The following is a 27,281-nucleotide window of genomic DNA, read 5'->3' on the forward strand; positions in this document are numbered from 1 at the left end:
TTCTATTTTGAATAGCCAACGCATAAATGGATAAAAACAAATGATTGCGATGCTATATTAGCTACCTTTTCTGGGGCCCTCCTGGCTGGAACCCTCTCAAGGACCCGTGGGGGTCCCAGGACCCCACTTTGAGAAACAATGATTTGGAGTAACTGGAGTAAAATGTGTCACATGTCAAAATAAGTGTTTTCTATGACCCAGCATATTATCTGCATTACATAGGTTGGAAGAGTGATTTTATGCTTGGAAAATGCAACACAATGGTTGATTTCACTTTATTGTTCAGTAGGTAAACATTGATAGTAAATTAGACTGGTCAAGTGGTCAATACAGGACGAGAGAATGCAACAAAACGGCCATAGGATTAACTCTTCCTGCTGACAAAATGTGACAAATCACAAATAATATCAACATTAACGTAAAGCAGTCTTTAAAATGCTTACATTAAACAAATAGGCTACTGCAAACTGATATGATTTTGAAACCCCAAACAGACATTGCAACTGTTGAACTTCAGAATTATTAGTTTATGTATTGGACTTGTATTGGATTTTTATCGATTTATAGCTGCAGTAAAATACCAAATATTTCAAATAAATATGAGAAATCAATTCAGAATTTTGTGAGAATAAAATAAAATAAAAGTAATAAAAAATTAATCACTTTGATTTGGAAGAGAATGACCAATCACAAGTTAAGATTTTAAACTCATGTTTATTACATGATGTAACAAATTTAAAACATCGTGTTTGGAGAAATCTCTCAAAATCTCAAAGGAAGGGGGAAAAAAACTAAACAAAACAATTGTCAAAAACTGTCAATAACAGTTGTCGTCAATAACTAGAACTTGTAGCCCATTTCACATGACGTCCATAAAGTAAACGAAAAAATACATTTTTACTTTTAGCACTGAGCGAGCAAAAAAACAAATGTTTCACAAATAAGCAATGAGGGAAAAACAGACAGACATGAAAGAGCTTCATGTACAAAATCCTGGCCACACGAGTCCATTTGTATCATTTTAGTTCCAGTTGTATCTCCTAGAAGGTGGAGGGGCGGCATAGCCTCCCCTGGAGCCATAACCCTGCAAAACAAAAACATTGATACGTCATGTAACACAGTGGGTCCTCAAAACCTTTAATTTCAAGAACCCCCATAACTCAAAATGCAATTTGAGGTCACAATGTACGCCTGTATGTATGCTTTAGTTTTCTGTGTAAAGGTTTGTGTATGCCTGTGTGGTTGGTGTGTGTGTGTCTGTGAGAGTGATGGGTTGCAGGCCCGTCTGGCTGATTGAAAGAGTTACAGACTTGGTTAAGTCCATTCAATGAAAAGGGTAATTGAAAAATCACGGCCCCCCTCACACATTACAATGTCCTTTTAATGCGTGAAATATCCCTTTATTAACACATTCATTTACAGAATGGTTTCTTTAGCAGAACAAAAAAAAAGGGAATTGACCAACATCTACACAGTGATATTGATCTGGCCATGCCACACTATGGGTTCTTTGGTTCAGGACTAATCTAAAGCAGTGATTTTAATTTCAAGGACCCCCAGTTTTATTATGCATGAGGCCAGAGCAGACCCCTGCCAAAATCTCTTTATCTCTGAAACCCCAGTCTGTACACTGTAAAATCCTCAATATTTATGCAACTCTACAAGGAGCCATTGAGGCCTTCTATAACTCAAGTGGATGACGAGGTCAGACCACAGATATAATGACTTTTCATTTCAAGGACCCCAGTTTGATATGCATTATTAGACCACAGACCCCCATTTGATACGATATGTTTTCATCTCTACACTGCAAAATCCTTCGTGTTAACTCATACCCTGCCAAAAAAGACGTTTTCTATAATAAAAACGTCTTTTTAACTATGGACCTCCCTGCCAGACGTCTTCTGGACGTCTTTTAAAAAAAATAAAAAAATAAATAAAGATTTGGACCTCCAACAGTGTACTAGCCATGATCGCGATCGCGAAATTGCATGTTTAACCCCCATACCAACCCCATCTTTCAAACATGGCAGCCATGTTTGTTTACATTTGAAGAAAACATAAGGGCTGCCTTCTCCTGAATGCCTGAACGGATTTCCAAGCGGATTTTTTTGTTTGAAAGCTGTGAAAAGCATGCACATGCATAGTGCATGATCTGTGCACGAATGTGTGCACCAGCGTGCACACTATTTTTTAAACCCTTTGTTGGCGAACTGGCAATATAAGAGGTCCCACATTAAATATGGCACTGAAGAAGTTAATGTAGGTGTGGCTTCTAGGGGTCCCCAGCAATAGAAAAGTTAAATATAACATCACAATAGTTTTAAATCACTTTAACCATATATATGTTGGCTATTCAAAAATAGCAGATAACATCTGCTATGTTTTAAATTATTTGAAAAATATCGAAAATGTTCGGAAAATGTTTTGCCCAAGGGTCCCTGGCACAAAACATTTTTCAGAAGGGGGTCCGGTCAAATACATATACATTTGGGTGGTCCTTGGCACAAAAAAGGTTTGAGAACCACTGCCTTTTAAAGTGACAATGTGGTGACACAGCATCAGGACTGTGTCTCACCTGCTGCTGCTGCTGCTGCTGGTGTCCTCCCCCTCGGTCGTCTCTGCGTTGGTGCTGCTGCTGCTGGTCATAGCGCTGGTGGTAGTTCCCTGCTCCACCTCCTCCACCTCCTCCACGGGACTGGTTCTGGTTGTAGGCTCCCTGCTGGGACTGCATGGCCCGGTCCCAGCCTCCGTGACCCCCACCTCCTCCACCTCCTCCTCCTCCTCCTCCTCCTCCACCTCCTCCGTACGGTGGTCTGTGAGGGGTTGCAATACAATAACAGTGGTTGTCAAAACTTTGAATGCTTTTTATGTCCTATGTATTTGTATTTAGGTTCATAAAGTTAACATGAGTATATAACTGAATGCGTTTGAAATTAAATCAAAATGTTACATTTCAGGATTCCAATACAAAAAAATACCGTCAGGCAATATTCCAACTTTCTTTTGTAAACCAATGCCCTACTGAATAATACTACAGCGTCACACAAAAGCATCAGAAGTAGCAGACCCACAAGCTCGAAACGCGGCAAGAAGCAGGGCGTTTAGGATCTCTTGTAGTTCTACTTTTGAATACTGAAAAGTTAACGGTTTTGGACATATGAGGTTTCCACGCGACTGAGACGATTTAAAGAACAAGTTGTGAAAATAGAGGGTTCTGCAGGCTTGCTATTGAAAGTACAGCTGAAAAAAGCCAACTTGTTAAAAAATAACATTGTGCGAGGCTGGTAGATTTAGCTTAACTAATAATTCTTGCAGGCAGCTGCAGTAAACACCAGAAAAAGTGATTCAGTATTTAAATATGACAGCAGTCTGTCTGAATCCAATGAAGAGGAGTCCCAAATATGGGTCTGATGACGGTAGTTGTTTGTTGTTTACGCGCCATGAAATGTATACTTATTTACCTACAAAGTATTTATTCAAAATTAGATTCCTTCATCGTCTAAATAGAGGAAAGCGTTGGTAAAGACAACTTCTACTGTCCCCATTAGTTTACTTGTTTTTTGTGGTTAAGTGATTAAGTCTGTCTGTTGCTTCTATGATAGAACCAATGAAAAGTATTAACGAGTTCTTGTGAAAACATTTACTGAAAAATAACAGTTTTGGTCATACAAGGTTCCACCCCACAGCAACAATATATAACATGTTTTTGTTTTTGTACGTGCACCCCTCCCCCCAAGTTACCCAGTTCATCCCAACTTCTATAAAATATCCTCCATTTTCACTCCGTTACTGAATTTTGGTTATATTAGTCCTGGTTAAGTCCGTGCAGGGTGAAGGGGGATTCCATTCAATCATGGTCAAGTATGGCTGATGGCCACTGATCAAAAGGAGCGAAAGACCTTTTGAAATTTCTATCGTTTCAACTTTGAGGTGACCTCAGCGAGACCCCCCGCTGACTGCCATTTACCCCGCGATCCAGGCCTCAAAGGGATCTAACAGCCACTCGTACGGGACGACTTAGAGCTTCCTAGATCCATGAAAGAACCAAAGAGTATGAAATGAAACATATCGCGGTAGCGGCCGGCGTGGAAACCTATGTCCAAAAGTGTTACAGTAACTTCTCAGGAAATGGGGAAAAAGAACCAGTGAAAGAATCCCACCTTAAAAGTTACGTTAAAGTTAAAAAACACATCCAAATTTGATATTCAATTTATATACTATATAGGGTTTTCAATGTACTCAAAAAATAACAAACCTGCGAATAGCAAACACGGCATGAAGTGACCCGTTTCGATCTTGTGGATCTGCTACATTTCATGCTTTCGTGTATGATCAAGTAGGGCGTTAATTTTACGGAAAAACACCAAAAAAGTTAATAAGGAGATAAGAGGTTTCTGCCCGACAGCGACGATCCGTTCTCCCCCCACCGACAGGTTTCTGTCCTCTCTACGCTTACAATGAGTCCACCACATTGCTCCGTTGACATCGGCACGCAGCCAAGGCTCTCCAATCACACAGACGGCCGACACAATGTGTCGATCCGTAAGCAAACCCTGACCATATTAAAAGTCTAAACTCATTCACCGCAATGAAGGATGAGAAAGGAAAGGCAAAGGAAAGGAGGCTGGAATAAAAAATAAATAAAGCCAAACTCAGCAGTTCCCATCCCTGATTACCAAACCAGGTCACATCCTTGCCCAACGGCAAGCTTAAGCACAGCGCTGGAATCCATAATCCCTCTCTTTTTGCCACCCTCACAAAAAAAAAAGTTCACTAATGCATTTCATTTCATTTCAGGATCCGCTTTCTTAACGTAGCTAAAGAAACTGTTTTCAGTGCGTCAGGGTAATAACTAAGTGACCCGAGGTTGACACAAAGCCACAATGGAACCCGTTCTTGGAGAGAGAATCAATAGAAGGGTAGCAGAGATGATACAACCTCAACAGCATTAGTGATGGCTCATTAAGTTACACAAACCTCCTCCAGAGAAATCTGTCTTAGCGCACCAGAAAAGAAGCTTCACGTTAAAAAAGAAAAAAAAAGACCAACTCCCACCCTCCACGGAGGCTGCAGGTGGATTCCTATGGGGATGAGCAACCAGTTTCAGACGCCAGAATGTTTAAATTACAGTTAATTCTAGGGGTGGGAGGGTATACCACTTTATTTACTCACCGACACAGGGAAGCTTGCACAGAGGAATCTCGGATTAAACTTCATACAGGGTGTAAATTTGAGTTACATCAGTGTTTGACAGAGAGACAAACTGCTGACTTATCACACCTTCTACACAGCTTCTTCCAAAGCGACAGATATAGTCAAAATTATGATCTTTTGACTGTTGGCTCGAGACCATATCTTTAATGAAAAGCCAAACTGACTATAGGAGACGTCAACAACAAAGCGTGTACTTGACTAGAGGAGAAGTTAATAGAAAAGTCTACGTGGCTACAGGAGAAGTTAACAGAAAAGCCTACACGGCTATCGTTCTCTCACCTTGGGAACGACTGCTGTTGATTGAAGAGTGGAGGAACGCCCAGCAAGCTGCTACCCTGCTGCTGCTGCTGCCTGGAATCTGGACAAACCAAAGACAGTTTTCATGAGGTTAGGTTGTGTTGATGAGTTAAGGACCCATTGCTACAGAGAGTGGCATTAAAAACATACAGTAGGACCTTTTATTTAAACATGGACCACAAAGAAACTTTAAAAATAGGAACTAGAGATGGGACAATATGCGATATTATCATTTATCGTGATGAAAAACACTCACGATAATCGTATAGTGGAGATTTAATTTATTGTGATATCGCCCTCAGTCATGCACTGGGATCAATTCACCTTTTATTTGCCGAGCTGCATATCCGGTACCACTTAAACCCTCTACAATTGGTAAAGGGTACTTATAATATACGTACTTGATAGTCTTTTTTTCACTCTCTATCAAATGTCTTCGCCAAAAAATAGCCGATCTACAAGCTCTGCTATTTTTTGGCAAATGTTCCACCCCAGGATAATGGATTTTAATTCTCGCGATAATATCGTAAATCTTGACTTTTGGCACAATAATCGTGATATGAAATTTATTTTCATACCGTCCCATCCCTAATAGGAACTGTGTTGCGTTGAATCCATGACAAAAGGGCTTTCAATAAATGGTTCTACTGAGCGACGTTGTCAAGTCTTCATGAATTAAACACACAAACAAACTCCACGCAGCCATTTGATTTACTTTTGAATGTCTGAGGCAGAAATCTAAACGGCACCAAAACGCAGACAAACATTTCATATTCCATATCACTTTTCTCCCTTTACACATCGTTTTCGCAACAATGAATCATGAGGACGTCCTCTGGTGGGGGGGCTTTTGTTTGGCCAGAATTGTTTAGAATCAATTCGCCGACGTGCAACAAAAAGAAGAGACGCTACTAGGGTTAATGTGGTTATGACCCGATTCATCTCAGCCTTAACCCAGATATCTATAAACCCACCATTTTAAATCTTTTATGGGCGATAATACAGAACCAATCAGTCGCTGCGGTAATAATAATAGAGATAAATAAATAAATAGGTAAGCTCTATTCAGTGTGGCAAATCACAGTGGAGGGGTGTGGGGGTGTGTACGGAGGCGGGGAGCGAGAGAGAGGGACAGAGCGATGAGAGCAAGAGAGAGCAACATGGAGCCAGCGTGCACGCACACACACACACACACCATTTGCATTTTGTCTTGTTGAGAAAATGAAATAAGCATTCAGCCCATGGCATTGTGGGTAAACTCAAGTACCCCTGGTTCCATCACAGCGAGCTCCTTTACAAAGACACTTAAAAAAGGAAAAGAGAGACAGAGAGACGTAGGTTGGGGTGGGGGGTGGAGGGGGCAAAAAAAAAAAGTAGCAAATCGCTTCATTCGTGTTCCACCGTTGCCAGGGCGATGACCAGCTGCAAAACTCAGCACTTGTTTGTATATAGCGGTGGTTCTCAAAGTGCGGTCTGGGGGTTCCAGGGGGGGTCCCCAGGTAAATTATGATTAAAAAACTCCCATCCCACAAAGGGGTTCCAAATTCAGGCCGCTCTGGTGCATCTCAGGAGCGGAACTGGTGAGTATGAACAAGTCAGGCACTGGAGCAATTAAAGCCTTTTTTAATAACAGGGTGCAGGCAAATAACGTGACAACGTTTCGATGTCAATACATCTGACCTGAAGATGTATTGACATCGAAAGAAACGTTGCGTTATTTGCCTGCACAATGTTATTTATAAAAATAATGAATTAATTGTCCGAGTCTGCGCCAGTGCCTTCCTTCTTCATATCTGCAAATAAAGTCATCTTTAGCTGCAGGCCCTAAAGAAAACAGATATTAAAGACCCTGCAGTATTTTTCTCCATAAAAGTGTACATTTTCCAATACACAATTGTCTCAATAATCCATACATTTACAATACACAATTAGCAGCAAGCAGGCGAGCAGCTCTTCTTACATGGTCATAACCCATTATCACTCAGTTGTCCTGTTTGGTTATCTGCTCCACAAACACCACTTCAAACAGACCACCCAGCCGGACCCCAATTAGAACTCCACTACATCCTCCTGAACTGGGCTTCCCCCCCCCCCCCTGCCCCCACAAGGGGTACCTCCCAAAGTTAAAAGCTTACCTTTCAAACAGCCCTCGTCTGTTTGGGAGGTTCTCTCACATTTTACACATGAAAGTCTCATGACTTGCATTTTTTTGGGGGGGAATCTTTAAAAAATTGTGAAACTAGCATTTTTTTGGGGGGGGGGAATCTTTAAAAGTGAAAAATTGTGAAACTATCAGATCTGCAAGCTCGCGACAATGCGACACGTTGCAAACGTGTAAATCTGATAAGTTTCAATATCTGTTGTATGAAACATTAAAGTGCTTAAGTGGTTAACATGTTTGTAAAAAAAAACACACAAGATTGTGTTTGTTCATGTGTACATTTGTGCATGCCTGCACACCATGTGGGAGTTACTTAGCTTGTTTTGTCAGATGTGAAAAGCATGTAATAAATACCATAAGACTCCCTAATCGGGAGATAAGCGATCGTCAGGTCGCATACACAAACTTATAGAAGGCAATCTTAGCCAATCAGGAGGGAATATGGGAAATGGGACAGATCCATGTTGATGACATGACTTTAGAGATGTGTACAGCTTTGCGTGATTTTAGGCTAAAATCTGTAGGAGCAGTGTCCAAAAATGTGTTTTGCAAAAGTTGGCCTGATTTATATATATACCTATTAGAACGCTGGTGTTGCATGCAGTACATGGCCGTGGCAGAGCTTGTAAATCTGCCATTTACTGAGCAGGACAGCAGTAACTGAGTCTTTTACACAGCAGACCTGTCAATCTATTGAATCAATGATCTGAAAAGGCTTGTGGGCAGCCGCTCCGCTTGAGACAAAAGGCAACAAAGGATTACGCCTGAAATCCCTAAAACACACTGCCGTCACTGTATTATTAACGCCCGGGATTACAAGCCTGCCACAAACAACTGCACGTCTCGCTCCCAAGCCTTTTTCAAATTAGGCCCAGCGACAACACCAGCACTCCAGTTCGTCCATCTAAGGAGTCTGGGGGGGTTTGCAAGAACCAAGGCCAGGAAAGTAACAGTAAAAAACAAACACGTATATGTATTTTGCTCGATAAATTGGCCTAGAATTATTGAATGCTTTAACCAGTGAAAAATAGCAGATATACAAGCTCACAGCGCGGCACCGAGTGTCGCGCTGCAAGCTTGTAGATCTGTTATTTTTGAAAAAGTCGTGAAAATGTGTGCAAATCTTTGAATACATGCATTTTCAAAGCAAACGTTTGTAACTCAAATTTTGCTTCTGGGTGGTCCCTGGAACTAAATATTTTGAGATGGGGGGTCCGTGGCCAAATACATATCATTTTGGGGGTCCTTCACATGAAAAGGTTTGAGAACCACTGACAGCAGTCTCTCAAGAACAAACTAACTGAGCTCCAGTTAAGTGAAAAGGACCTTTTCTTTGACAATGGCTAGCCAAATTGCTGACATAGAAACATAGGTTTTTCAAAAAATCTTAGGATACAAAAGACACTTATAGAATCGGGTCAAAAGTCTAATTTTCAAGATTTTTCTAAAATAGCAGATCTACATCTTTTTTTAGATGGGTCTGCGGACAAATACATATAGTTCTAGGGGTTCATGACATGAAAACGTTTGAGCACCTCCACTATAGAAACATGTTTTTCTAGAAACATACATTTTTCAGAAAAGAATCAGAAAAGATTTAGAAGATTTTTTTAGAATAGGTCTAAATGGGTATAACAGTAAAAAAGTACTTCTTCCACGGACTGATAGCGTGAATCATTCACACTTTCTCCTCCTCCACTGCGGTTGGTCGGTTAGGTTGGGATGATAAAATGTAACTTTTCCGTGGCCCCTGATTAAAACCTGGTGTCAGTGCTGTTGTTTAGGACGACAATGGTCCCCAGTGGAGGCTGCTTTTGGTGGGTTATTAGCTTCCAGCTGGTGGGACGCGGGCGGACAAAGACCCCCGGCATGTTTCAGTGTCTCTGTGTTGACACGTCGCCGCGGGAGGCAGCCCCGCCGCCACAAGTGGCAGGTTAACTTTGAGCTTCATCCCTCTATTCATCAGGATCCTCCCCGGACGCTTTTATCATGGTGGAGAGACGGTCTGTGTGTGTGTGTGTGTGTATGTATACACACTCTTTTATGTTGTTGCTGTCGGGCAGAAACCTCTTATCTCAATATTTTTACTTTCGAGTTTTTGTTTTTAGTTTTTTCGTAGAATTAACACCCCACTTCAACATGGGGTCCCCCTAGGGGGTCCTCAATTTTGCTACAGGGGGGGCCACCAAATCTTTGTGATAGGATCATTCTTTTAAATTAACAAACTGAACCCTCGCATCCCAATTCTGAGAAGAAATTTAGACAAAAATCTAGATCGGCTATTTTCGGCAAATAGGTTTGGTGTAGAGGTAAAAAAGAGCAGACCAAGTATAGTGTAAGATCAAGTTAACTAAAAACATAAATCCAACATACCTGATGACAGTGCTGTCAAACAAGTCTATCAAGCTATCTATGATGAAATCGGCATCACGCATTTATAAAATATGTAAAGGGGGTCCCTGCTTCATCTCTCTATCAGCTGCTAAGGGGTCCTTCTTCTGAAAACGTTGAAGACCCCTGCCCTACTTGATCATACTACAGCGTCACACAAAAGCGTCAAAAGTAGCAGATCCACAAGCTCGAAACGAGGCGTGAAGCGACGTGTTCTGGCCTTTCAGATCTGCAACTTTTGCAATTTTTATCTATTTGCATCCTGAAAAGTAACAGTTTTGGACATATGATGTTTCCACCGGACAAAGACCATATTACTATCATTTATGAGGGCCAAATGTCCATACACTCCTCACAAGTTGAAGTATATGGTAGAATTTGAGAAATAGACATTGTGAGGACAATGTTCCTGGTTCCTCAGTCAGAATGGTTGTTTTATGGTTAAAGTGTTTGAGTTAGGTTTACAATTAGGGAAGAGATTTAGGTTGGGGGGTTTGGATTAGGGCATTTAGAAGTTTTGGTTTAGCCATTATGGTGTGAGTTATGCCTGATTTACACTCATATCAAGTTGCACACCGAAACACTGCCTGATTTACACTCATATCAAGTTGCACACCGAAAAACTGCTCATCTACAAGCTCACAATATGTCGCAGGCAGCGTTCGGGCTATAATTGACATGGAAGGAGAATTACAATTATAAATTAAAATTGCTATCCCATTCCCTATCGATGTCCTCACAAGCATGGTAATACAAACGTGTGTGTGTGTGTGTGTGTGTGTGTGTGTGTGTGTGTGTGTGTGTGTGTGTGTGTGTGTGTGGGCATCCAGCCCACTCGTCCACTCGACAATCTCATTAGCAAACCCTGTTCTCGCAGACCGCTAATCAGCAAACAGGGGGACCCCCGGACCCCCAGCATCACAAAAGCCCAGCGGACCAAAAGCCTCCAGGACTGATTACTGGGCCAGCCTGGCCATTGGTCCAGAGGAGAAGTGCTATCTGGACAAAAGCAGGGCTCGTCAGGGCCCTGAATAAGGCCTACTTGTCTGGGCTAATCCCATTCCTGGGATTGGTAATATTATGGAAGGAAAAAGTTTTACAATTTGTTTTAGACAGACCTCTGCGACAGGAGAATCAATCAATCCCATCTATTAAATTGAAGATATTATATGCAACTGGTCCTTATGCTAGTTAGGATTACTAGTGAGATAATAGCCCATTTCCCCCCTAGGGGATCAAAACAGTTTAACTTCACCTACAAAGCAATGAGATAAGCTATCAAACCTCTAAGAAATCAAGTGAAAACTGTGGGTGATCAAAAAAAAAGAAGAGGAAAAAAAGGCTATTTTTGCTCTCTTTTCTTTCTTTTTTTTAACTTTGAAAAACATTTCCTCAGAGGCAAGCTGTCTAGAAGAGGGTCTTCTGTGTGTCTGAAGCCAATCTCCCAAAACCATGGACCAGTGCCAAATATACAGTATGTGCACCGTCCGCAGGCCACTGTAACACTTCCACTAATGAGTGTTGCAACAAAGCTCACAACGTTTTTCTATCTGTCATAAGACTAAAGTATATCGTCTCTGTCGGTTGGAACCAAACGGTTTTGAGCTTGTGGATTCCTGCTACTTTTGAGGCTTTTGTGCGTACGGCATTGATTTACAAAAATGATGATTAGACTAAACATAACACTTATGCATCCACCCCAGGAAAATCAAGTCTTACTTGCATTGACATTTTGTAATGTTAATAAATCAGTCAAATTGGAATGAATAAGAAAGATTATTGCCAACAGCACAACAACTCCACATTTCTGATAAGTGAATCTTATATGAAATTAAACCAGCCGATCACAGAAACAAAACATACATATGTATTTTTTAAATTGCCCGACAATTACAGACGGCCCACGCCCACTTTCCACCATGATCGCCTTTTATCAAAATGACTCTTTTCAGGCCACAAAGCCGCTCTGCTAGAGCTTTGCACTAATTGGCAAGTTTAAGACCCAGAGTGGACAATCACAGTCCCGGAGGAGCCGACATACTGATTTGCATCAAGGGCCTCCGGGATAGCGCGGAGTTGCCCCTGTTGGGACGCGAGCACCGCGTTCAGAAGGACATTGATTGATTGTACGTCACCTTCAAAGTCAGACAGGAGGACAAAGAGTCTCTCTACCATAGGGATGGGACGATACGCGATATTATCGTTTATCGTGATAAAAAACACTCACAATAATCGCATCGTGGAGATTTAATTTATTGTGATATCGTCCTCCGTCATGCACTGGCATCAATTCACCTTTTATTTGCAGAACTGCATATCCGGTACCACTTAAGCCCTCTATAATTGGTAAAAGGTACTAATAATATACAGACTTTTCTTTTCACTCCATCAAATGTCTTTGCCAAAAGATAGCCGATCTACAAGCTCACAACGCGTCACATTGCGACGCGTTGTGAGCTTGTAGATCTGCTATTTTTTGGCAAATGTTCCGCCCAGGATAATTGGATTTTGATTATCACGATAATATCGTAAATCACAAATTATTTTGTCACAATAATCGTGATATGACATTTTCATATCGTCCCATACCTACTCTACCATTCTTTCTCTCGACCTCTTACACGTGCGTGCGATTAGCCATTGACCATCCCCTCCCCGGAATAGCATTTTAATTACCTTAATTCTGATGTCATCATCTCCCAGGACGAGTGGTAGAGTTATTTATCTATTCATGTCGAGTTCACCGGAGCTACGATGTGCAGTGGTTACAATGCTAAAACGCTTATTTGTTATACTTTACCACTTGTCCAGGGATGTGATATCAGATCACGGTAATAGAAACACTAGTCTGGAATTCTCTTTTAAGTCAACTCTATACAATGTAAAAAATGTAACCAAATGGGAGCTGTGCGTTTGTAGATGGGCTGTTTTTGCTACTCCTGTGTTGACACTGGTACGTCATTCATTTACAAAACTGGTACTTTTCAGGGTTCAAATAATAAAAAAAAAATAGCAGATCAACAAGCTCAAAAGAAGTCGCTTAAATAGCAGATCAACAAGCTCAAAAGAAGTCGCTTCGTGCCACGTTTCCAGCTTGCATATCTGCTACTTTTGTGTGAGATACAAGATTTCTGCCCAAAAGCAACGTTATCCAAGTCTGGGAGCATGCCTTTTGTGTGTGTGTGTGTGTGTGTGTGTGTGTGTGTGTGTGTGTGTGTGTGTGTGTGTGTGTGTGTGTGTGGGGGGGGTCCTTACGTTGCTGTTGTCCATGTTGGCGGTGACCACCTCCTCCTCCTCCTCGGTAGTTTCCTTGGTTTCCATAGTTGCCAGGGGGCGGGGCATTGCTGTATTGCCCTACACCGGGTGGCCCGCCTCCTCTGTTCAGGCTGTGACTGTAAATGACAACGCAGAGCGTCTAAGTGTTATGACACATTATGTGTGAGAACACAATGTTAAAATGATCACGTTGTTTTGTTAACATTAGAATGGGCAGACAGTAGGCAAGCTGAAAGGGAGACAGTGACAAATATTAGGAAAGCTGAGGGGGAGACAGTGACGGAGACACATAGTAGGAAAGCTGAGAGGGACAGTGTAGGCGAGAGACTGTGAAGGCGAGACTGACAGTAGGAAAGCTGAGAGGGAAACGGCATAGGAGATTTCTTTGGCAGCGACTCTACCCAAGTAACTGGCTGAAATCTCTCCGTTAAAGACTGGTTTGAAGGAAAGAAAACAGAAGAGGAATGAATACATTTTGTTTCCTTCCATAATCGATCCTCCAACACGCGATAGTGGGACAGGGCCAGATGTTCCATCGTGCCCGTTTCTTATCAGAATATCAGCATTTTGGACTAAAGAGCTTAAGACCATGACCATGACAGCTCAGCGGAAATGAGACATTAACACACTTACAACAGCTCCTATCATTTTAAAAAGCACACTTCACTTCAAGCCACTTTTTCCGACATTGACAATTTTGCGCTTGGTTTTATGCTTGTGACAACAGCCTAAACCGTAACGCACAACAATGTTATTTTACGTTCATAAACAATTTCAGGGTTGGCGCAGTCAGTGTTTTTTTTAGTGCATCTCTATTCATAGATGTGCTTTCCATATGTTTTCCCACACAATGCAGTGAAACCTGGTGTGAGTGCATTAGAGAGTGTTTTGGTGCATTCCAACACGGCAGCATCAAACAGATTTGTCACGTTTTACAAATCAATTATTTCCACACTTGACGCAAGTTAATTTCAGTGGCAGTTAATTTAAAAAAGGACTCCGTCATGTGGTATAGTTAAGGTAGATTAAGTTGGCTGGTTGTCAGAGGCCAATATTATTTTGGGTAATAGCTGCTTATTGCCATTTACTCTTTTATGAGGTGCACTGTATAATTAACTGTTACACACTGAATCACCAGACCAAGAAAGAACCAATGGTTCTCAACCTTTTCAGGCCGCGACCCCCATAATAACGCCTCGCAATGCGAGGCGTTGCAAATGTTCAATTTGTCATTTTAGGGGTATTAAGTCCTTAAATTGTCACTTTAGAAATGTTCAGATACCCTCTATACTTTGTTGGTTTATTTACTGTTGAGTGAGAAAACAATGTTAACATTTACCTAACATCTGGGGACCCCCCCCCCCCCCCCCCCCCCCAAAAAAAAAAAAATTATAATTTGGGGACCCCCCTGGGGGTCCCGACCCACAGGTTGAGAACCACTGGTCTAACTGATCCATGAAATGTGGGTAACTTACCCGAGAGCCCTGAAACCTGATTGGTCGAGGTGGACTTGCTTCCTGTTGGGATTGAACCCTAGCCGGGGTTGCCAGCCTCCTCTGTTGCCTCCTTGGTTCCCTCTCTCCCAGTCACCAGGTTTCAACGACTTTTCAGGCATCCTGAACAAGAGTAAAACAACAACAACAACAACAATAATTCAACACCTGCTTTTCCTTTTTCTTCTCATATTGTTTATAACAACACTGGAATGTCATTAAAAACATGAACTTTGATTCTAAAAAAAGGGATAGTTTCCAGAGCTGGATTCTGACTGACTGATTTACATTGTAAAATATTTGATAAACACACCTAGGGTGGCATGTATCGCTCTCTACTACCGTCTTTGTGGATTGAAGGAAAATAAAATGACTGGAAAACTGTTTGACAAAGTCCTAATGTGCCATTTGTGGGAAAAGTGGGAAAGGAGCACCCCACACTGGTGCAATAAACAAAATATTTAAAATGATGATGTTTTAGTAATATTTGTTCTTGCTGTTCTACCTGCTGCCAATCAGGCGACAAAATCACAGATTTGAGTCTTTAACTTTTGCTTTTATGAAATATCTGAAACCATTAAGATTTTATAGAAGATGTTTCAGAACATATTGCTACTTTGACCACTTCAAATGCTCTGATCTTAAAATAACAGAAAATAGCCCATCTACGGTACCAGCTCTCGATGCCTCTGCGACGCATTGTGCACCTGAACTAGGCAGATAAAATATCGTTGCCGTCAGGCAGAAAACTCCAACCTCCATAATTTAACCTTGCATATTTTTTTTTTAGCTTGAAGCGTCACGTTTTGCGCTTGCAGATCTGCTACTTTTGCCATTTTTGAATTTGAATCCTGAATAGGTACATGACATTTACAATGACTCACTTGGCTCCAGGGAGGACGATAGCTTTGAACACATGTCCAAGAGCAAACTGAGGGTCTTGGTACCGAATCCTGGAGAAAACACACAACAAATAAACGTTACAGTGTCGGTAAATTCTTCATCTGGAAAAAGATTACTTTCGTTTTTTACTTATATTTTCAGTATACATTCTTTGTCTCCTGCCTTATGCATGTCATGCAAACATCTGTATTGTTTTCTCCATTTTTAGAACTCCATCTTTCACATTCTCTCTCCCTCCACCCACACACACCCACACACACGTGCGCATGCGTAGTTCTGAGATATAAATCAAAGTGTTTACCCGATGGCGGTGTTGTGTGTGATGTCACGCAGCGTGGGTATAGGAGACTCCACCGGCCTGAAAGAAGATTTAAACAAAAACTCAGTCATCAGTCCCAGTGTCTGGACCAGGACAAGGTACATGTGCTGTAGGACAGTGGTTCTCAACATGGGGGTGGGGGTCCCACAATCACAGTCAAGTGACTATTTAAGGACTTTTAAGACCCTTTTATTGCCTCAAAAGAAAGAGGGGGAAAAAAAGACCTCCACTGAATAAAAAGTAACAAATTATACTATAAAAACAGGTCAAACATTGGCCAGATTGTCGAATAATGTAAGGAAGAGGAGAATATTTGTCAGTGAAAACGAGTCAAAACTAAATGTACACCTCAACTCCTACAATTCCAAGTGCTTGTCAACTGCCTGTTGAGAACCACTGCTGTGAGACAGTCATGGCATTTTTCTTTAAAACCAAACTGCATTGGTTTCATTGATCCAAGCCGGAACACAATTGATTGAATGATTATTACAATAGAAATGCTCTGAAAATGCACACAGCCAAGTGAGCCAACTTTCAAGTGGGCCTTGGTCCAGAAAAGGTTGAGAACCACTGCTGTAGGACAAAAAATATAACTGAAGTGGGCGTATTCCTTACTTATCTGGTAGGATGGGGTCTTTGTCCAGGTTTAATAAGCCTTGGATTCCATGACACAGCTCAGGTGACATCTCTATTGACTGGATGAGATAAAAAACCATACACGTCTGTGAGCTTGTAGACTGGCTATTTTCGCTACTTTGAAGGGGGGTTAATGGGGAAACATTTCAAATGTTTTCCACCAAAATCACTTTAATTTTAAGTTGATCGATAGTTTCTTGATTACTCATTTTGATCGACTAAAGGAGTGCATTGTGTGTGCTTGTTGTCATGTACCTGGACAGATGACTCGGAGCGGTACAGCTCGTGGATGAAGTCACACAGCGGGTGGTTCTTCCCTACAAACAGCATATCACTGCCCAGGCTGTTCCTCCTCACTGCAACACAAAACAAACACACCCTCTGTCGCTGAGTCACAGCAACACAAAACAAACTCACCCTCTGTCACTGAGTCACAGCAACACAAAACAAACTCACCCTCTGTTGCAGAGTCACAGCAAAACCAAGTATTCATGCCACATTTACATTTACGGTAAGGATCAGAACAGAAAATGACAAAGTGCTCTTGCGTTCTCACTTTTTATTCTGCGTTTACACAGAGATGGCAAAGTGTACTGTGCATGCCAGGTGGCTAGGTCGCGGTGTAACGTGCTGCCAGATAGACCCGTCACGCAAACACGTAGAACCACTTCCGTTGTACTTCCCATCACAGCCGTTTGTTTACACCGACGTAATAGCGCCATATGTGGTGTAAGCCAGCGTTGAGTTATGATGTCACCCGTTTTGTCATTTCCCCCATTTTCAAAGATTTCCACTCTGGAAGAGGGCTTCACTTGCAAAAATGCTGTTGCAGTCTAAACCAGGGGTCTTCAATGTTTTCAGGCCAAGGACCCCTTAGTTGAGAGAGAGATGAAGCAAGGACCCCCACTACCTTATCAGATAATTTATGATTTCAGATATTTAACCACTTGAATCGTCAATACTTTAAAAACGTAACCTTCCACTCTGTACTTAGTCTGCTCTTTTCCCCCTCTAGACCAAAGCTGTTGAAGACAAAACCCCCTGTTGAAGACCCCTGGTCTAAACGGAAGGCGCGTCTGATATTTTATTTTGCTGTTTTCTCTAGAAACCGTTGTCGTCCAAACAGGGCCTTAGAGCTAGAATTAGAGCTAGAGGGACATGTCACCCTCTTATGTGTACTCACCCTCTTCAGAGGTAAGGTCTGGGTAGACTTCTGCCAAGGCCGCTCTTAGCCTGCGTTCGTCCACAAATGGCAACAACGCCACACCTTCAAACAACAGAAAATGCATTTAATAACCCACACTTTGTTCAAAGGAAGGACAAATAAGGCCATTTCCGTTGTCTTGCTAAAGCAACGTGTCTAATGTGTTAGTCATAGGACTGTAGCTGAACCTTGTTCAAGCAACGTGTCTGAGTTAGTCATAGGACTGTAGCTGAACCTTGTTCAGTGCATAACACTCATATTTTGCCTCTACAGTAACTTTACGCTTCATTGTACAATGGTGCTTTACTGAAGTACCGTAGTTAAAATATCAGAAAAATAGCCTATGACAACATGCCCAAAATAGGGCTGCTAGGTTTGTGGTTAACAGATATTTACATGCAATTGGGCTTGCAAAGCTGGTGTCATACTGGGATGCCCCTCCCCCGGCAGCCATTTTGGGAGGGTCGGGGGATATATACTAGCTATAGTAGCAGGGCTTGACATTAACTTTTTGAGGCACAGTGTCATCTGGACAAGTACATTTCCCATTCACTTGTCCAGGCACAAAAGTAACTGGTCAATTTGCCATTTCAGTCTTATTTATTCTTTTTTTTTCTCTCTTTTTTCTTTTTTGGACAAATAAATAAGACCTCCTTGGTCCATAGTCTGCATACAGCACAAAGCTGCTAGGAGCATCACAGAAAAAGTGAAACCAAAAGCAACAAGTATATTTAATTATTTTTCCTTAAATCTTTATCCCACGATTTTGTAACCCATTTTTCACGGTCAAGTACATTTTTAATTAACTTGTTCATAAGGATTTATAGTTGTCCCGGACAACAGGACAAGCCAAATGTCTATGAGCCTTTCTGCAGCGCAAAAAAAAATCAAATAAAAAATAAAGTTGAGCCTCAATGCATGCATGCAGCGTACTAGCTCTAAGGAACATTTTTAAATGTACTTGTGGCTTTTGGTTTAACTTTTTCTGTGACGCTCCTAGCAGCTTTGTGCTGGATAGACTATGGACTGTGGAGTGGAGGGGGCCAAGCGGGTCTTATTTATTTGTCCAAAGAAATAAAAAAAGACTTTGAGATGGCAAATTAACAAAGTGACTTTTGTGCCTGGACAAGTGAAAGGGAAATGTACTTGTCCAGAGGACACTCTACCTCAAAAAGTTAATGTCAAGCCCTGCTACTATAGCTGTGGCTTTTGGTTTCACTTTTTCTGTGATGCTCCTAGCAGCTTTGTGCTGTATGCAGACTATGGACTATGGAGTGGAGGGGGCCAAGGGGGTCTTATTTATTTGTCCAAAAAAAAGAGGAGAAAATGAATAAAAAGACTGTCCAGATGACACTGCGCCTCAAAAAGTTAAAGGGATATTCCACTTTCAACAGGGAAACACCTTATGGGCTTTTCTCCACATACACACCCATTGTAACTTCTAACTCCATTTTAACCATGATAGATTAATTTAAAAAACTCATTATTTTTCTGATGTCTCATATACTACACTCCTAATACGTGAGCAGGCTGTGTTTTTTCGATACTTTTTTCATTTATTTTTAATAATTATTTGGGGGAAATGGAAAAAATGAAATACTTATAAATAATTATCAAAAATAGATGAACAAAGTTCTCGAAAAAACACGGCCTGCTCACATATTAGGAGGGTAGTAGGAATCACCAGAAAAAATAATGGGTGTTTTTAATGAATCTATCATGGTTAAAAAGAAGTTTAAAGTTACAATGGGTGTGTGTGGGTAGAGGCCCTGGGCCTGGAGGGCCTGGCAACATTTACATCAAATATCTAAATATTGAATCAAGCAAATTAAAAACTGTTCAGGGTGTTCATAAAAGCCTGATTAGACGATAAAATTACCATAAGTTTTTTTGAAAGTGAAATATCCCTTTAATGTCAAGCCCTGCTACTATAGCTAGTATATATCCCCCGACCCTCTCAAAATGGCTGCCGGGGGAGGGGCATCCCAGTATGACACCAGCTTTGCAAGCCCAATTACATATACCCAGATAATATCAGTTTTTCATATATCTATATGGAAACAGCTGTACATGTAGCAGAATGTAATTGAAGAATCATGATTAGTGGAGGAAAGCGATAGTTGTACAAACATTCTAACATGGGCATTGTTTTTTGTTCACCTCCAGATTTGAATTTCCAGCATTTAAATCCAAATATTGCCCAGTCTTAAAGAAAAGTTACATATTCACACCCAAGGGCAGAAAACCAGTCTTTCACTGTAGTGCCGCTAGGGATGCACAGTAAAACAAGGAACAGCTTACCTTGCCAGGCGTATTTCTTGCCATTCAAATCGATGGCGAAGTCATCAGGGTAGAAGTCAATGATCGAGGACTCCTGGTTCGTACAAAGATTACAGGAAATATTTAATGCAAACGATTATACTTATGGATCTTAGGCCGGAATGATGCTGCGTCACACGGAGGTGTCGCATGCTGAGCATCTTCTCACTTCACTGTGTGAACCAGTGTACATTTTGACTGCAAATGTTGATTTAGTTTAGGCATAGTTCTTTGAATAAAATGTAATTTAGTTTGTCATAATATTTTAATCATCTGAAAAGTTTTAGTGGACTAAATGTACAGTTTATTTTGAGGACATCATCATTTGGTCATAGTTTTAGACAACTTAAACAACACTGGCATGAACTTACCGGACTGCTCATGAGATTCCTCCATGTATCTGGCAGGAAGTTGCCACTGGCCGCAGGAAACACTCCCATCAGCTGCTCCAGGGGTTTGAACTGAGAACATCAACAAGCACGCAGGAGATTAGAAACATGATCCATATCGTTGCTGTTGGGCAGGTGAGCCACGTCAATTTGGGGATTTGACAAAAATGTGAGAAACATTTACCAGCATTTTGGACCTTTGAGGTTTAGACTTGACTGTAGATTAAGGGGCCATGAAACCCTAGATTTAGGTGAGCCATTGACAATACTGCTGACTACCGTCTGCTGGCACATTGGCAGCCCATTTAACAGAACATGTACAAAAAACATTTACCTGCAGCAGCAAACTGTAAATGAAAGGGAAAAGTTGAATTCTCACCGGCTTGGTGTCCTTCTCGAACTCTGTGAACATTCCTTGGATGTCTTTGAAGTCGGAGGCGAACGGAGCGTAGTGGAACGGGAAGTACCACTTCCATGATGCACAGCCCTGTCAGGTGGCACACAAACACATGGTCTCAGATGCATGCTGGGATACGGTCTGACCGCATCCCTTAAGTCAGGGTTCTTCAACAGGGGGTCCGGGACCCCTAGGGGGTCCTCAGAGTTACTACAGGGGGTCCTCCAAATCTTTGTGTGATAGAAACCTTTTTTCTATTTTTTTATATTAACCACTTGAACCCTAGTGTCTATATTCTGAGAACTTTAGCCAAAAATAGCAGATCTACATGCTCACAACGCCTCGTGCTGTGAGTCGTTGTGAGCTTGTAGATCTGCTATTTTTGTCAAAGAGCTTTGGAGGGGGAAAAGAGCAGACCAAGTACAGTGAAAGGTCAAGTTTATTAAATATTGACCGTTCAAGTGGTTAAATATCTGAAAACACACATTAACATGAATCCAAAATACACTGATGATTGTGCTGTCAAAAGATGACACTATATGATGATTGTGCTGTCAAAAGATGAAACTATATCTATGAACAGATTTTGGGGGTCCCTGCTTCATCTCTCTCAACTAAGGGGTCCTTGGCCTGAAAATGTTGAAGACCCCTGCCTTAAGTGACTGGATCTTCATCCACTGCCTTTAAAAGTCAGTGGTTCTCAACCTTTTCAGGCCGTGACACCCAAAACATTTTAATCATCTTTGAACTGAGGACCTGAGTTTGGAGGGCATTACATTTTTATTTGATTGGGTTCCACAGATAAATAGTGAACATAGGAGATCTACAAGCTCACAACACCTCTCGTTGCGATGTTAGCTTGTAGAGTGGCTATTTTCACAAAGGTTGCCTCTTTCTTATATGCAAATGTTTGACGGGTTTTTATTTTATAGTTAGTTTTTTCTTTTCCCTTTTTCAAAACTATAAATCGAAGCTGATAAATGGGTACTCTCATCTGTAGGTTGTTGATGTTGAGGAGTTAAAAAAAAATCTACGTGGAATACAATATGATCCACATGGCTGATCACATTACTGGCGAGCAAACAGAAAGGATGGACAACCACCTCAGACAGAGCCTGTGTAAAACTCTTCTCTTTGCCCTTTATCAGACAAGTTCCTCTATACCATGAAGATTAAAATACAATCCCAGATCCCAGGTTGACTGCTGCAGCTGACATTTAAATATCTCCGCAGATTACTTCAGTCTTTCTAAAGGAATGAATTTTATTGGACAAAACATAGCTGCTTGGTAGGACTTGCATGCCCAAAATGATGCTTAAAGTTTATATTCTATGGCAGGGGTCTTCAACGTTTTCAGGCCAGGGACCCTTTAGTTGAGAGAGGGATGAAGCAGGGACCCCCACTACATATTGTATAGAAATGTGTTGCAGATTAAAAATGTTCATAGATTTCTTAGACTTGTTTGACAGCACTGTCATCATGTTGGAGTAATGTGTATTTTCAGACATTTAACCACTTTAACTGTCAAATACTTTAGTCTGCTCTTTTTTCCCCTATACAAATTTATTTGCCAAAAATAGCTGATCAACAAGCTTACAACGCCTCGCAGGGCGAGGTGTTGTAAGCTTGTAGATCTGCTATTCTTTGCTAATGTTCTACTCAGAATAGGGATGCTATAGGGTTCAAAGGGTTAAGGGGAAGACCACCCATTTTCAATATTGAACTATGTCAACTATGTTACAATACAAACCCCAAAATCAATCCTCCAGTTCTAGGCAAAACAGAAGGGGGGGAACTTTTTTTCTATTTCCACACAACTCCATATTAATGACATAGTTCAATATTGAAAATGGGTGGTCCTCCCCTTTAATGTAAAAAACATGATCCTATCACACAAAAAATTGTCGTAACTCTGAGGACCCCCTAGGGGTCCCGAACCCCCTGTTCAAAGGTTGGTGAAAAACGCTCAGAATCCTGGCAGTAAGTGTGTTAAACTGGGGGTCCTTATGATGGAAAAGGTTGAGAATCACTGCACTAGAGGGAAGGCCACGGGGGTCACCAAAATAAGTAGGGTTAATTGTTCCGGGAGCAACATCGTTCACAACGGATTCCGTGGCAATCCAGCAAACGGTTCTCAAGACTTCATTCCTGCTCCTCGGATAATGAACCCTAACCATTTGAGTGACCCAATGACCTTGCCTATAGCACCACCCGCAGGCCAAAATGTGAAGTCTGCACACAGACATTTCAGCCCTTTTCATCTCAAGGACCCACATCTCTGAAGACACAATCTACACTGTAAAATCCTCATCGTTCATGTTTTTGATGGTAATACTTTGACTTAAACCCATAAACACTGGGACAGCATCCGTGTCACTTTCTTTAGCAATCTTTGAATATATATTCTTTTAAAGCAAACATTTTTAATTCAAATCATTGCTTCTGTGGGGTGGGTCCCTGGAAGTTGGAACAAAATGAAAAAGTTTGATCACCACTGATATAGGAACATCTATTTTTCAGAAAACTGTTAGGATTATAGAACACATCTGTAGAATCGGCCTCAAGATTCTTATCATGTGAAACTTTTACTTCTTGTAACAAAGATTTTTTTTTATCCTGCGGTATTGCGACTTTTTACTCAAGTCCAAAATCAGAGAAATACTTCTCCCACCACTGTGTTGTTAGTTAGCGGTCATTGGTGGAACGCGCCAGCGCTTGCGTCTCCGTGAGCGATGTGGCTTTTAAAGCTCGGGCTCATCAGGGAAGCGTGAATGTGCGACAGAGGCGATCAGACACGTCTCCGCCTGTGTCCCCCCCCTCCCCCTCCCCAGAAGAGAAGGACCTCACGATGAGAATTAATCCACACAGAGACAGCCCCCTCCATCTCGAGGGACATCTCCTGCTCACTGCCGAGCATGTGGCTCCACACTGTCGCCATCGTTACGCACACAGCCCAATTACACCACGCAAATCCTCCAATGTCCACACACACACACACACACACACACACACACTGCATTGGGTTACTATACGTGTGGGGACGACACTTTAGCGCAAACCCATGTTGACCTGAGGCGGATTCGCAAAAAGGGTTTCTGAAAAACTATTAAAAAAGTGAATAATAATGTTGATATATACTGTATGGGAACGACTACACACAGAGGTGTTCCCGCATTGAAAGGCATAACAACGTGAAGGTGTTCCAGGTCAAAATGGGTTCAGATCCGAGGTCAGTTCTACAAATGCCAAAATTGCAGATGTACAAGCTAGCAGCGTGGCACGAAAAGTTTAGGTATAAGAGATAAGGACGAAAATAGAGCTTTAAATGTCTAATCCTAACCGTGACCCACAATTGAATCTTTTCCCAATTGTAAGACGTCTTTTCTTTTAAAATTAAAAATGAAAAAGATCATTTATCGTGTGGACCTGGAAAATTGTGCTCACGTCGTCTTATCTCTCAAATTCTACTATACTTGTGGGGACAATCGTAATAATGTATGGTAATAATACAAGTACACACACACTCATGCCTAATACATCAGGGTTCTGCTGGAGAGGACCCAGGGCTAATTATTCCATTTGGAGATAAAAGAGCTTTGTTTTACAACAATAAAATGATTTAGGCTGTAATGAAAAGGCAAACAATAACGTGGAGTTTTTTTTTGGGGGGCTGACACTGACAGACGGACCCCCCACTGGGGAACACTCCAAAAAGACAACACAGTGGCTCTGTGGGGAATCCCTCTGAGATTTTTTTTTGTCTAGTAAATCTTTTCACTGGCGTAAACTAAATAAAACCTAAGCTATGATGAAACTAAGATTAAAAATACTGACAATTGTGTCAACAAATAAAAACAAAACTAAAATGTTAGAAAAATTGTTTACTTGTGCTCGGGTGTTGTGCTTTGCGTTGCTATTCATTGTGAGCTAGCAGATAGGCTATTTTCAGCATGCAACCAAGGGTGAAATCAGCCATTACAAAGCCAACAAGGCCTGCCAAAAATCAAGATTTAGACTAAAATCGTATTACATTTGGTACTAAAACCAACATGTATTTTAGATGACTAAAACTTTTTTGCAAGCTTAAACATTTCACAGGGTTCTCACACATCTTTACCAATTAATTTCCAAAACTTTCCCAGAATATTTAACCCGATTTCCAGGACTATATAACAATAATTCAGCTCAATAACGAGTCACTTACTCCTATGCGCAATGCCCAAAGACAGGTAGTGTATGCCAGTGGTTTTCAACCTTTTCAGACCGTAATCATATTTGAACTGGGGACCCGGCACCCAGCGAGCACTAAGAATTTTATTGTGAAAATAGCTGATCTACATGCTCACAACGCCTCGCAAGCTATTTTCACAATTTCAGCCTCTAATATTTGACAATTTGGCCAATGTTTAATTTCAATAACCAAAGACAATGCATAGCTATTTCTTCCAGACCTTCCAGGACCCTTGATCAATTCCAAAACTTTTCCAGTACTGGAAAAATATTTTTCAAATTTCAAAATATTTCCAGGAATTTTATGACCGTGGGAACCCTGATTTCAGAAGCTTAAACATTTCAGATTCTCTTTTTTTTCACCCAGTGTCAATTGTCTACTGTAATCCTGGGCGCTACACTTCCTCTGCCAAACTTGGGAGACAACGGACTGACCTCATGCTTCCTTCAATGCATGAGGAGTCCAAGCTGCTTGTTTCTACCTGACGGGGGAGTTTCCCCGGTTGGACGTAGCGTGTGGAAGGAACATGTTATTCCAACCAGTTTCTTTCCCCTCCATCAGGTGCAGTATAGAGATCAGGATTACTGCACTCTAGGGGACACGGGGAGAACATGCAACTCCACACAGAAAGCCCCTTTTGCCAACCCCACCTAGGGTATGGGCACTGAAGACGCGGAGGAGGGAACGCGCCCCCCAGCTCCCGCAGTGGGAATCGAACCCAGGTCCTTCTATCTAGCTGGACCCCCTGGACTTAATGTTTTTTTTTTAACCCATTTAGACTCGGAATGCATCCGTGGAACTCTAGATTTTAACCATTATATTATGCTTCAATATTATACAAGCATATATACAAGCTCACAGTGTGGCACCGAGTGCCGCACTGCAAGCTTGTAGATCTGCTATTTTTGAAAAATCGTGAAAATGAGCAAATCGTAGCGAACCATTTCAACTCAAATCTTTCTTTCTTCCCTTGAACAACATATTTTGAGATGGGGGTCCACGGTTAAATACATATAATTCTAGGGGGTCCTTGACATTAAAAACTTTGAGCACCACAGAAAAATACATTTTTCAGAAAATCATTAGGATTTTAAAAAGATTTTAGGTCAGTTTTTTTTAATGTGAACAGACCTGGTAGTAGTACTGCAGCACCCAGCAGAGACCCTCCACGTATGACTTCACCACCTTCTTCTTGAACTCCTCGTCGGTGGCGTCCACGTCAAACTTGGTCTTATAATACCGCTGCTTCCAGCCCTCCTCCCATAACCTGCAAAACAACACACAACAAAAACATTATGTTCTCCCATCATTGGTATTACTTACTATTCTGTAGCCGCACAGTAGTAGCCATATCGAGGGGTGGGAAGGGGCCACTTCCATACTTCGTTCACAGGACGGTGATACATGGTTTAAGGTTGTATTCCAGCAAGCATAGTGAAATTGTAGATCAGCTATTACTATTTTGAAAGTATAAAGTTATTAAACCTGCCAAATTATTGAATTATACTTTTTTTTTAATGTCTCGACATTCAAAGTGAAAAAAAAAAAGACAATTAAAATACTTAACAATTATCAAGTGAAATTTCATGATCATGACAGCCCTATGAACACACACCATTGCTGTCGGTCAGAAACCTCTTATCTCCATATTCTTTTCATAAATTAATGCCCTACTTGATCATACTACAGCGTAACACAAAAGCATCAGCTCTACAAGCTCGAAACATGGCAAAATAAACAGTTTTGGACATATGAGGTTTCCAGCCGACAGGGACCATGATAATCAAGGAGCCCCCTGGCAGCATCTGTCTCGTCGGTGGTTGGGGCTGCGAGGCCCGCGGGGAGAGCCCGGCGACAGGCCGGAAAGCCTCCATGAATACCAATTTAGCCCCGCGGATTTAGGAGGCTTTAGCGAAACATGTCGCCGAGGAATTTGGACATAATATGACTGCTTTCCATGTTAATCACGTCCGGGGGAGGGTGTTGATGATTGGGGGGCACTAGAGGCATAAAAATGACTTGTACAAAGCAGCACAGAGACTCATTTT

At 41.4% G+C, this 27,281-nt stretch overlaps 1 protein-coding gene across 1 annotated transcript in view; it reads right to left on the reverse strand.

Annotated features, from left to right (window-relative positions):
* Positions 1-438: 438 nt before the first annotated feature.
* Positions 439-27,281, reverse strand: part of xrn2 (5'-3' exoribonuclease 2) — a 37,771-nt gene continuing 10,928 nt past the window's right edge. The window contains exons 18-31 of the mRNA XM_080744905.1: positions 26,365-26,500; positions 20,985-21,092; positions 20,588-20,677; positions 20,199-20,271; positions 17,877-17,960; positions 16,949-17,049; positions 16,673-16,752; positions 16,040-16,096; positions 15,720-15,788; positions 14,818-14,958; positions 13,322-13,458; positions 5,497-5,575; positions 2,579-2,816; positions 439-1,084 (exon numbers count right to left, since the gene is read on the reverse strand). Coding sequence (XP_080601031.1) covers positions 1,022-1,084; positions 2,579-2,816; positions 5,497-5,575; positions 13,322-13,458; positions 14,818-14,958; positions 15,720-15,788; positions 16,040-16,096; positions 16,673-16,752; positions 16,949-17,049; positions 17,877-17,960; positions 20,199-20,271; positions 20,588-20,677; positions 20,985-21,092; positions 26,365-26,500 — 1,456 coding nt within the window. The 3' untranslated portion in view covers positions 439-1,021. The remainder of the gene's footprint in view (positions 1,085-2,578; positions 2,817-5,496; positions 5,576-13,321; positions 13,459-14,817; positions 14,959-15,719; positions 15,789-16,039; positions 16,097-16,672; positions 16,753-16,948; positions 17,050-17,876; positions 17,961-20,198; positions 20,272-20,587; positions 20,678-20,984; positions 21,093-26,364; positions 26,501-27,281) is intronic.

The sequence above is a fragment of the Nannobrachium achirus genome, assembly GCF_963921795.1.
Source record: "Nannobrachium achirus genome assembly, chromosome: 16".
Taxonomy (NCBI): domain Eukaryota; kingdom Metazoa; phylum Chordata; class Actinopteri; order Myctophiformes; family Myctophidae; genus Nannobrachium; species Nannobrachium achirus.